The sequence below is a fragment of the Gobio gobio genome, assembly GCF_949357685.1.
Source record: "Gobio gobio genome assembly, chromosome: 15".
NCBI lineage: Eukaryota > Metazoa > Chordata > Actinopteri > Cypriniformes > Gobionidae > Gobio > Gobio gobio.
The window spans coordinates 14,160,494-14,173,395 of record NC_137108.1 but is presented as its reverse complement, the minus strand read 5'-3'; the positions used below and the strand labels follow the sequence as shown (position 1 = coordinate 14,173,395).

The 12,902-nt window shown below is 37.1% G+C and overlaps 1 protein-coding gene across 1 annotated transcript in view; it reads left to right on the top strand.

Annotated features, from left to right (window-relative positions):
- Positions 1-12,902, top strand: part of taf2 (TAF2 RNA polymerase II, TATA box binding protein (TBP)-associated factor) — an 85,733-nt gene that overhangs the window by 26,518 nt on the left and 46,313 nt on the right. Inside the window, exons 9-15 of the mRNA XM_079837428.1 lie at positions 437-536; positions 649-734; positions 845-980; positions 1,177-1,331; positions 5,045-5,159; positions 5,314-5,423; positions 8,473-8,538. Of these exons, the coding sequence (XP_079693554.1) occupies positions 437-536; positions 649-734; positions 845-980; positions 1,177-1,331; positions 5,045-5,159; positions 5,314-5,423; positions 8,473-8,538 (768 nt within the window). The remainder of the gene's footprint in view (positions 1-436; positions 537-648; positions 735-844; positions 981-1,176; positions 1,332-5,044; positions 5,160-5,313; positions 5,424-8,472; positions 8,539-12,902) is intronic.

Here is a 12,902-nt window from a genome sequence, read left to right as displayed (position 1 = left end):
TCTTTGTCCAAAGCTTTGATTACTTCTTACAATAAACCCCCTTGTGTGGTAATTGTCTGAAATCAAAATCAGATGTGGAGTTTTCTATAGTAGACTTTATTTATTTATTTATTTATTGTTTTGAGCTTGTACAAGTCCCAGCTGGAGAACTGAAGTTGCTTTGAAATGGAGAACAGTCGCCTGCCTTCAATTAATAGTGTTTTTTAATGCCGTTTAACCCTGTAATTGAAGACAGTGGGTTTAGAGTGAACGGTCTCTATCCATTATAATATACTGGCTTATGTCTTTGAATGACCAGATGTAGAGCACAGATTTTAAAACATTAAAACCAAAATATGGCCACTGTGTAAACACAATTTTTGCTGTAGAATGTTTATACAGTGTGTGTGTGTGTGTGTGTGTGTGTGTGTGTGTGTGTGTGTATTTTGAATTGCAGGTCTGATGAGTGGGTTTTGAAGGGAATTTCAGGATACATTTATGGCCTCTACCTGAAGAAAACTTTTGGAGTCAATGAGTATCGTCACTGGATTAAGGAGGTATAAAGTAAAGTGGTCGACAAAGGAGAGATAATGCTAAATTGTGCATATGTTTATATGCCCAAACGTTAACTTTTTAAATGCTGAACTATTTGTCTGTTTTAACCTACAGGAGCTGGACACGATTGTGGAGTATGAGCTAAAGATGGGTGGAGTCCTGCTACATCCCACCTTCTCTGGAGGAAAAGAAAAAGACAAGTTATAACCTTACCTCTATCATTGTATATAAATTACACGCACTCATCCAAACTTGCACAAAGGATGTTGATTTGAGTGAGTAAGATATGTCATGTCTTTTTTCCTTTCAGTCCAACACCCCACCTGCATTTTTCCATCAGACACCCCCACACATTGTCCTGGGAATATTACAAGATGTTCCAATGCAAAGCCCACCTGGTCATGAGGCTCATTGAAAACCGAATAAGCATGGAGTTCATGTTGCAGGTATAGGAACTGAAACGCGCATTTAAGAAAGAAAGTGGTATATTTCATGGTGGTTACATCTTGAATGGTTTCCTCTCAAATCCTTGATTTTTTGATATTGATTTGCAACTTCAATACATTTTCTATATTAAATTGTCCTTGTCCCTGTGGCTGATTTATAAACTGGTCAGTCTAAGGCATTAAAATCTCTCTTCAGGTGTTTAACAAGCTCTTGAGTCTGGCCAGCACAGCCTCATCCCAGAAATATCAGTCTCACATGTGGAGCCAGATGCTGGTATCCACTTCTGGATTCCTCAAATCCATTTCCAACGTGTCAGGGAAGGACATCGGACCCCTCATCAAGCAATGGGTGTATCCTTCAAATTCACATGCTTTATGTGGGGTGCAGTTATATTTCTTGATTTACTTTGTGGCTCCTAGTAATATATTCAGGTGTGCAGAATTATTAGGCATGTTTTCTTTTACAGATAAATTGAGCCAAAAAAGAGATTTAACTCAAAGTCAAAAAGTATTAAATGCCCATGAGAAGGATGCAATACTAATGCAATACTAGACATTGCAGTTAAGGCATGACCATTGGACAGTGAAATGCTCGTTGGGTCAGCAGGATCTGACAAAAACAGGTGGTGAAGAAAAGACACCTGTTAACTGCAAAAGAATTAAGAATTAAGGTGAAGAATTAAGGGTGAAACCATCAGGAACCCTTTAGTCTCCAGCGCCACCATTTTCCAAAGCTGCAACCTACCTGGAGTCTCCAGAAGTGCAAGGTGTCAGGATCTCAGAGACTTCAGTTAGGTAAAGAATCCTAAAAAATGACCTAAAATCTGGCAGTACGTTTTGGGAGTTCATTTTAGTCCATCCTGAAGTCCGTTTTGCAGAGATGGACTAAAAATGAACTCCCAAAACGTACTGCCAGATTCTGGAAGATGAATTCTTCAAACAGTGGTACTAGAGGATGTGGTGCTGGTCCTTCAAGAGTCACTCTCAACCTATCTGTCCATAAAGCCTATAAAAAAACCTTCTTCATGTATTTTACAACACTTCAGCTTGTGATTCTTATCTAGTGGGGGTCATTTTTTAGGATTCTTTACCTAACTGAAGTCTCTGAGATCCTGACACCTTGCACTTCTGGAGACTCCAGGTAGGTTGCAGCTTTGGAAAATGGTGGCGCTGGAGACTAAAGGGTTCCTGATGGTTTCACCCTTAATTCTTCACCTTAATTCTTAATTCTTTTGCAGTTAACAGGTGTCTTTTCTTCACCACCTGTTTTTGTCAGATCCTGCTGACCCAACGAGCATTTCACTGTCCAATGGTCATGCCTTAACTGCAATGTCTAGTATTGCATTAGTATTGCATCCTTCTCATGGGCATTTAATACTTTTTGACTTTTCAGTCTGAGTTAAATCTCTTTTTTGCCTCAATTTATCTGTAAAAGAAAACATGCCAAATAATTCTGCACACCTGAATATAAGGTGATTTTCATTTCCAGCCTTCATGAACAATTATATATTACTTATACATTATTAAATACTAAATCAATAGTAGTTATTAGGATTACTGTGGTTTGGAATTGGTCAAATGTGCCTGGAAAAAAAATATGATCAGAAAATCAACGCGCCTAATAATTCTGCACTCCCTGTACTTGATTCAGTTGCTGCATTCTGGCATCAAATATTTTGAATAATTACTGCAAAACTATTAGCTATGCTATGTCTCATTTAAGACTCATCAGTAAATTACCACTGTGCTAATTGGTTAATGTCAGAGATGCAAATATGCTGTCTGAAGTGGATGCATGAAAACAAACGTTCCATAAAAACTCTCTCTTTCCTTATTCATTTGCCCTGTTGTCAGGTGTAGCTCATCAGGGTCCCCGTGGGTTAAAACGCCTTAAGTCTTAAATTCAGTGTTATCAAATTTAAGGCCATAAAAAGTATTATATTGTTTATGGCATAAGAAAAGTCTTAATTATCATTTCAAGAGGTCTTAAAATTGTGGACAGTATAACATGAATTGCGGCATGGCTTAATGTGATTATTAAACTTTAATAAGCAATGTTTTAAATAAATGTGCGCTGTTGCACGTTCTACAGACTCGCGCTGTCAGAGCAGTTCACAATCAGTGAATATTGCAGATATATGAGAAGCCATTGGTAATTGCTAATTATCCACTGTTGATGAATTATGACATTGTTTACATTATGGTGTTTATATCACCTGCAAACTTGTCAACTTCCAAGAAATGGATCGAAACCCGTCGATTGAAAATATATATAAAATCATCGGGATATTTAAATTTAACCATTTATAATTTTGGCTCATTCTTTTTCTTAAAAATGTTTTTTATCATTTTATAAAACATTCTTTGTAAAAACCTGTAGTTGAAGTGTTTATTTTACAGTCATTTTATAGGTTAGGATCAAGCGGTCTCCCGCGGTAAGTGACTTAAACTGCAATTCATCGACTGGTTGCTAGAGACATGCTCTAAAATGCAATCTAATCTGTATCTCCCCCATGTTAAAATGGCCATCTTTACAGCAGAAAAAAATGTTTACAGCCTGTTACAAAAAGTGGCTTTGGTCTATACTAGGGGTGTCGCAATATACCGGTTTTGGCGATAACCGTGATATTCAAAGCACGAAATATCGGCATTGTGTTAATTTAGGGTGTGACTATATACCGGTATTGGCGACAACCACAATATTTAAAATGAATAGGACTCTTATGATAACATGACACGTAAATGCTCCAGTGTCCCGAGTCCGATTGGAGCCCGTGTTTTTTTTTCTTTTCTCTCCCTCCCTACACAGTGTTGCAGCCATAAAAATAGTTCAGCTTTGTGTTTAATGTCAAAGTAGATGTATTTCTTTTTGTTTCTTAAGTTAATTTAGAAAAAATGTTTGGAGCAATTTTTGTTTGTTAAATTAAAGTTTTTGTTTTTTAAAGTAACGACCAAGCGGCCAGCGAGTTAACCACATGTTTGATCAATTTAGCCTCTCAAATCAACACTTCACTTGTCTTGCCTATAATAAAATCCATAGATATAAAACACTTCAAGCTTATCACAATGTTAGTTTAAATGTTTACTATCACCACCACATTAAAAACGCATTTTTGACAAGCTGAGGGAGGCTGATGCTGCTCGCAGCTTGCAACGGCGCTCACAAACGAAACGGGCTATAGTAGCCTACAATCTAAAAAAAAAAAAAAATGCAGGTTGTCTTACCTTACACCTCTCCGCAAAATGATTATAAATCCAATTTTCAATTCCCTCGCTAGGCTATGCAAATTTAACCGAGTTCACATCAACGAAAGCAAAAGATTCGAGCTGCTGAAATAAATGATGCTTAATTTGTTTATTCATCAGCTCATTTCAAGAGCAAAGACCGCAATAGGAGAGGGCGACCTAAGCACTGGTAAGAGCATTTAGTCTCATTAGTTTTAATGAAAATGATTGTGTTTTTGAGAATCTGAGACTTAGGCTACTTTCAGTTTCACTGGCGGCCGTTTGCGTGTTGGCTTGATGCTTTAATGATCGGCTAGGCTACTCATTTGCGGCGATGCGTGTTGTACGTTCTATAGCCTAAAATCCGCCTCGAAAGAATTTCGCAAGACATTTACTCCTGATCGCTTCACAATATTATAGATATAGAAGAAAACGAATGATGTGAACAGATGTAAAGGCCATAAGGAACACTTGCTGCTGCTGTTGGCGTGGACTCTAAACACCAGTCAGAATTGTGAGATGAAAAAGTCGCAATTACCTTTTTTCTTTTTTATCCCATGACTGAAGCAAGCTTCCATACCTGGCTCATTAATTATAATGAGTTTTATTTGCTTTTGTTGTGACGCGCCGCTCTAATCCTTGTAGATGGGATATAATTTTCCACATCCACGAACAGCACAACATCTGGTGTTTTTTTTTTTTTTTTTTTTTTTTGTGTGACAAATTCATCTTTGTGAAAACGCAAATGTTACAGTTGCTTTTTACTTAAAAAATTGAGCTCAAGTTTTTAAGTATTGTACTTCTTTAATATATTATTACCGTTGACTCATCAACCTCAGAGACCAGAGTGGGGTGGTAAAATTTTTTGGAAGTTTTGCCTTCAACAGGAAAAGAAATGTTTTGGAACTAGAGATCCGTCAGGACTACACTTCGTCTGGCACACAGAAATATGTGGTGAGTGACGGAAGAGAGTAAACCGTAAGGAAAATTGTGGGAGAGAATGTGTAGCTGGAGAAAAGAAAGTGTTTTTATACAGGTAGTGAAAGCTCAAAAATGGTCTTCTAAGTGGTCCAACAATGATCATGCACAGGCTTTTGATTTTCATCAGGGCCCCATTAAAGTGACAGTGCAGGAGTTGGATGGGTCATTTAACCACACATTGCAGATAGAGGAGAACAGTCTCAAACATGACATTCCCTGCCATTCCAAAAGCAGAAGGTAGGACTTACTTCCAGAACAAAGATTATGCCTTAATCTAATCAGAGTACAGTGCATCTGGAAAGTATTAACAGTGCTTCACTTTTTCCACATTTTGTTTTGTTACAGCCTTATTCTAAAATGGATTAAATTCATTATTTACCTCAAAATTCTACAAACAATACCCCATAATGACAATGTGAAAGAAGTTTGTTTGAAATCTTTACACATTTAAAAAAAAATAAAAAAAAGCACATGTACATAAGTAGTCACAGCCTTTGCTCAATACTTTGTTGAAGCACCGTTGACACAAAAACCTCAGGTTGGATGGGGAGCATCGGTGCACAGCCATTTTCAGATCTCTCCTGAGATGTTAAATCGGGTTCAAGTCTGGGCTCTGGCTGGGCCTCTCAAGGACATTCACAGAGTTGTCCCGTAGCCACTCCTTTGTTATCTTGGCTGCGTGCTAAGGGTCATTGTCCTGTTGAAAGATGATCCTTCTCCCCAGTCTGAGGTCCAGAGCACTCAGGAACAGGTTTTCATCAAGGATGTCTATACATTGCCGCATTCATCTTTCCCTTGATCCTGACTAGTCTCCCAGTTCCTGCCACTGAAAAACATCCCCACAGCATGATGCTTCCACCACCATGCTTCACTGTAGGGATGGTATTGGCCAGGTGATGAGCGGTGCCTGGTTTCCTCCAGACATGACGCTTGCTATTCAGGCCAAAGAGTTCAATCTTTGTTTCATCAGAGCAGAGAATTTTGTTTCTCATGGTCTAAGAGTCCTTTAGGTGCCTTTTGTCAAAAAGTGATGGAGGCTACTGTGCTCGTTGGAACCTTCAACGAGAAACTTTTCTGTACCCTTCCCCAGATCTGTGCATCGATACAGTGCTGTCTCTGAGGTCTTCAGACAATTCCTTGGACTTCGTGGCTTGGTTTGTGCTCTGACATGCACTGTTAACTGTGGGACCTTTATATAGACAGGTGTGTGCCTCTCCAAATCATATCCAATCAAAGGCGTAATTTACGGGTGGGACATGTCCCCACCACTTTTTGTCAGGCTCGATATTGTCCCCACCACTTTTTAAAAGCAATTGAAAAATAGATTGCGGAAGGTGTGTATTAAAGCAAAAGCACAATCTACAAATCGTAATTCATTCATTTAACAAATTTTCCAGCGGTCAGAAGCTTTTTTTTCCATTACAGATTAGCGCAAAACTTTTGCCATATTTCCTAATAGTCGATAAAAAAAAATTTGCGCAATGACAGCGTTTCCATTAACTGATGTTATGCGACGAAATAAATTTTTTTCCACACGTGAGAAGTCATTCCAAAAATTATGCCACATATGTTGCTAGGTTTATGTTCGTTACGCACGTCAATCCATTCCTGGCGTTCTTATTTTGCTTCTTATGTATTAAATATACAGGCAATTAGTTTATGAAACCTTGATCAAAATTAAAATACAATTTATAGAAAACGAAATTCACTTTAAAGAAATGATTTCTGCAAAACAACACTCAATAGAAATCATGTCTGACCCCACTCCATGTCTCCAGACATATTGCTCATATTACATCTTACTCATGCCGACGAAAGCGCCCGCAAATTCTTTAATATTTTTATTTGATGCAGTTTTTTTTTAAACTGCATTATTTTGCGTTATTTTGGCTCGGAATTTCGTTTGTTGGAAATATGAACTGAATTTAGAAATCAAATTTGAAATTAAAAACTTTGCGTTTAATAAACAAAATACATTTTTGAAGCATTTGGAGTGGAGTAGGCTACATGCAAAATGTAGCCTATTTAGATTTATAGTTAGGCTATATGTTTAAATATTATCCTATTATATTATTGTTTTAATTTTTATATGTTGATGGAAAGTGAATTGTATTTTAATTTTGATCAAGGTTTCATAAACTGCCTGTATATTTAATACATCGGAAGCAAAATAAGATTGAACCCACTGGCCTGTTTCTGTGGCCGTTGAGTAAGGCTGAAAGCGTCTTTCTTTTTAATACATTTCTAGAATGTCTTAATTACGGTAGGCCTTATAGATAGTTAATATATTTGTGGATGCACCGGGGTCCGTCATTACTAGGTTAAAGTTACGCCACTCAGGCTAATCATGAGTGGTCCATGTCACCTGCTACCCATGGCTGTTAAGAACTCTAGGCTACATTAATAAATTAGGCTACAACAAATTCGTGCTATGGACACTGCCACTGATACAGGCAGCGAATTAGATATTTTACGCTGAGCTTGCTTCAGCTTTTCAAACAAGTGTGACAAAGGCATGGGCTAAATAAATGATCTAATATGGATACAGACATATATACACACATCACTATACAACACATGCCCTTATTAGGAGAAAATATATTCATTTTAACGAGATATTTTGTCGTTTTAACAACATACGATCTCGTTATTACGAGAAAAGATGTTGTTAAAACGACATAAGATCTCGTTATTACTACATAATTGAGTGGAAAAATAATATGTATGTGGCAGCAATGCCTCACCGTATTAAATAAACATAGCAAAAGGAGTTGTGCGTTGTCCCCACCACTTTTCAAAGCAAAGTTACGCCACTGTATCCAATCAACTGAATTTACCACAGATGGACTCCAATCAAGTTGTAGAAACATCTCAAGGACAATCAGTGGAAACAGGATACCCCTGAACTCAATTTTGAGTGTCATGGCAAAGGATATGAATACTTGTGTACATGTGAATTTTTTTTCTTCTTTTTTTTCCCCATTCTTTCATTTTTTATTTTTAATACATTTGCAAACATTTCAAACAACCTTCTCTCACGTTGTCATTATGGGATATTGTTTGTAAAATTGAGGTAAATAATGAATTTAATCAATTTTGGAATAAGGCTGTAACATAACAAAATGTGGAAAAAGTGAAGCGCTGTGAATACTTTCCCGATGCACTGTATATGCCTGTATATAACAGCAGGTTATTAGTGTTGATTTAAAATTATTTACAATTCTTGTCCAGCGTTTGGAAAGAAGATTTAGGCCATCATATATATAAAACATTCTCTCTTTGCCAGGAACAAGAAGAAGAAAATCCCTCTGATGAATGGAGAGGAAGTTGACATGGACCTGTCAGCCATGGAGTAAGCTGTTTTTATGCTTAATGCTCCTATCCCATGTAGCTCAATGAATCATGTTCCAACTTTTAAGTGGGCAACACTTAGTAATTGCTAATACATTTTAGTTTGATTGATGCCTTTGAACATATTTGTCTAGTTATGGATTATATCTTCCTGTTCAACACATTTATGTTCTTACACAAATAAGAGGCAAAGAGGTTATTTGTCATTGGTTCACTTATATTAGCTTTATTTTTATTTCTTACTCATTTTTGTTTTAGCTTTTTCCTGGCCTTTTGTAAACCCTTTCCTATTGATCAGCAATAACAGCACTTTGACTTCTTCTACATACAGTATACACATGCATATACACTTAGTTTCTCTTCTTCTTGAGCATTCTGAATCAGCATATGATTAAATGCAAAATGTTATGTAGCCAATATTTTAAAATATAGTATATATTTAGACATTTTCATTACAAATTATATTATCAGCCTAACAATTTGAGTAAATGTACTTGTGTAAAGGGTAGGGGAAGATGACCTTTTAAAACAATATGCCTTTAAGTTTAAATTGTTCCATATTTAATGGACAATGTAGCTTGTGTTAGATCAATATCTTTGGCCCTATTCGCACGGGATTAGTATTATCCGGGGACCTCTGGGGCCTCATTTATAAAACTTTGCGTAGGATTTGCGTCAGAAGTGGCGTACGGACGAAACGTAGGACGTGCGTACGCACATAAATATTCGGATTTATAAAACCGTGCGCACGCACATCCTACGCAGTTTTCCCTTAATAAATCACAATCAATTCTAAATGTAGCGCAGCTTTTGCGGCTTCATGTCACGCCCATAGTTGCCCATAAATAGTCCGTGAAACGCCCACAAGTTAATATTCATCGATTGCGAAATCATGGCAAATACAGAGAGGAAATCAAAAAAACGTAACTTCACTCAATGTGAAGTAGAAATTATCGTTGGCGAGGTGGAAAAGAGGAGAAAAATATGTTTTGGAGTGACACAGTGTGGGCATTACTAATGCCAAAAAGGCACCTGAGTGGCAAAAGGTTGCAGACGCCTAAATGCTGTAGCCTCACAACCTCGGACCGTGGCCGAAAAAAAAAAAGAAATTGTCGGACATCAAAGTCGAGGCAAAAAAGCGTCTAGCGCTCCATCGCCAGAGTGTGTCTGCCACGGGTGGGGGAAAGGGGACACCGGAGCTGACCCCTCTTGATGAGAGACTGGCGGCAATTATTGGGGAATCCCTATTAATCCCTATCCCTATTCTCTGCGTGGAAATGGGAAATAGTTCAGTGCAAATGTAATTTCTTGCAGCTTTCTGAATGGCTGAGACATACGTCATATGTTATTGTATCTAAAATAAAACAAACTAAAGGCATTTGCATGAATACCATGATTCCGTAGCTGATGAAGAAATCTTTACTATGAAAACAACTTTCCCCAGTGGACAATTAATACATCTATCTATCTATTTATCTATATATCTCCCTAATTATCTATCTGTCTATCTAATTGCATCTATATCTGCTCCGCCAGACGGACACATTGACGAGAATATCAGTTTTGTACATTATTTCGTTCTGTTTACCATATTATTTATGAGGATGAATTGCATAACATGCCAATATTATTGCAGAACATATTTCACTTTTTTTTTCGTTTTGATTTTGTTTGTTTTACACTGCAGATCGATCAAACGGGTGTTCGTGTAGGCTGTTAATTGTAATACTTGCTTTGTGAAGTCTTCATGTTATTTATGAGAGGCAGTATTGCCATTTCTTTTACACAACGGTCAACAGTTTCACACACTTTCACGTGTTTCTTCCATCTGCCGACGGTGTCGCCATTTCTCATTTCACCCATTTTTGTGCGTACGCCTGGGTCAGAGCTTGCGTGAAGGACCGCACATTTTCCCGTCAAGTTTGCTTTTTTATAAATACCAATTATTGCGTAGAGAGTGGCGTACGCCTTCTTTTGTGCGTACGCTACGTTTATAAATGAGGCCCCTGGTGATTTGTAATAATTGCAGAGAATGTCTGTGATCTTAATCCTGTGCGAATCAGCCATGTCTGTAATTTGTAAAGTAAAAATTCCCCCGCAAATTACCTACCATATTTTGCCAAACACCGAGGTCCTGTGATAATATTAGTCCCGTGCGAATCGGCATATCTGTGATTTGGCCAGGATTAGGCGGATCGTATATATTTTTGCACGGTTTTTGTTTCCTGTGTGCATTTCTATCTTTATCTTTCACGAAGAATGGAGCTAGGCTGCACCGTAATGCGCACCGTTATGAATTCCTGTGCGGCCGCGCGGATTATACTTTCACTTTAGAATGAGCACCAATTTGGGAGTAAATTGCTTGAATGCGTGTAATATTATTCTTAATGAAAAACACAAAAACAGAACAATACAATGACACACTCGCTTAAATGGGCACTTTTACATTTAGCTTTGAAACTGAATCTTCCGCCGTATATTGTTGTTATATTGCTCAGTTCAGTTTTTAATTGTAGCGTCTGTTCTCTAAATGAACTAAATTATTTGTATTACTATAAAACAATCAAAATTATATCGATACGACTGTTTATAATTTCATACAGCTATATCTATAACAATAAAAAACATTTACAAGTCTTGACATCATATCCGGGAGATAAGTCAGTAAATTCGAGTAAAATCACAGGCTTGCTTATCCCGTGCTAATGCGCTACACAAAATTCAGATGTGGGGGAGTAATTTCTAAATCACACGAGGTCCCCAGATAATACTAATCCCGTGCGAATATGGCTTTAGCCTGTTTCAGTGCATTAAGTGAGGTAATCTGTTTTTATTATTAGTTATCCTCATTTCTTTTCCAACATAAACTTAAAATACTGCCATTTTGGAGATTTTTAACCCATCTCTTTGTGTGATGAACTCTCATATGAGTTTCTGAAGGTTTTTGTATTCTTTGCACTGTTCTGAACATTGGTATTTTATGTCTGGGTTTCCGTGGGGTCTTAAAAAGTCTAGAATTTGAAAATCTATATTTTACGCCTTAAAAAGTCTTAAATTTGCTGAAGTATTCTGTTCTAGGTCTTAAATCCTTTTTAACAGGTCTTAATTTTCCTACGTCCATGTAACGCTACCTCTAATGCTCATTGAAATCCTGCAGCACTTTAGAATGTTTTTTTTTTTAGAGATGCACCGATTGCAATTTTCTTGGCCGATTCCGATTTCCGATTTTTTGTTGATGAGATCGGCCAATACCGATTTTTGCAGATTCCGATTTTCTTTCTACGAACTATAATTGACAGCATATACAAACAAAAATCCACTTTTTCTTCGAATTTTATTTGTATTATAAAATAAAAAGAAGTAGAAATAACAAATAACTGAAAATCAGTTGCTTTAAGAAACAAAACATAAATTGACCTTTTTCTCTTTTTTACTTGTCTTATAAAAGTCAAAAGATCCTATGAATGAACAAACCTGAAGTGTACAATACTCCTCCAAATAATAGTTCAGTAATTAGGTAATAAATGTTGCCAGCTAGGGATGTCATGGTACCAAATTTCCAGTAGTCGGTACTCGGTACCAATACCATTAAAATGTTACGGTACTCTGTACCAATTTCGGTACCACAGCTAAATGTTATATATATATATAATTATTTTTTTATTTAACCATTTAGAAAAAAATTATTAAATGTATTAAGTTTATTATTTATGATGATAATAATTATAAGTAAATAATACATAAACATTTAAAGGCTGTTTAAAAAAAGGCTGTATGCTGTTTAAAAGTAAACATTGTTTATAAAAAAAAGTTCATAATCATAATCAACCATCTAGGCATTATTATTATTAGTAGAGATGTATTATTATTACTAAAGCCGCGTTTCCACCGCAGGAACTTTCCCCAGAAACTAGGTACTTTGGGGTGGTACTCTGTGTGTTTCGACCGCAGGAACCAGGGTCTAAATGAAGTTCCGGGTAAATATTTCCCCCTCCAAACGGCCCTGCTCCCGGGGTAGTACTTTTTCAAAGTTCGGGAACTTTCGGGGGTGGGACTTGGGTGCTGAACATGCTGATTGGTTGAACTCACGCAGTATTTTATTTCAACCGGCATTTTTAAAAAGTCTTTTGCGAGGTTTGTTCGTTCTGTAAATATCAGTCTTGCTCTTTCCGTCTGATGGCGCGCGTTCGTCTCAGCCATCTCACAGTCAATGTCCGTAATAGCTGATAATAACATACGTTGTCTTATTTTTTTAAAAAGTCTTTTGCGAGATTTGTTCGTTCTGTAAATATCAGTCTTGCTCTTTCCGTCTGATGGCGCGCGTTCGTCTCAGCCATCTCACAGTCAATGTCCGTAATAGCTGAT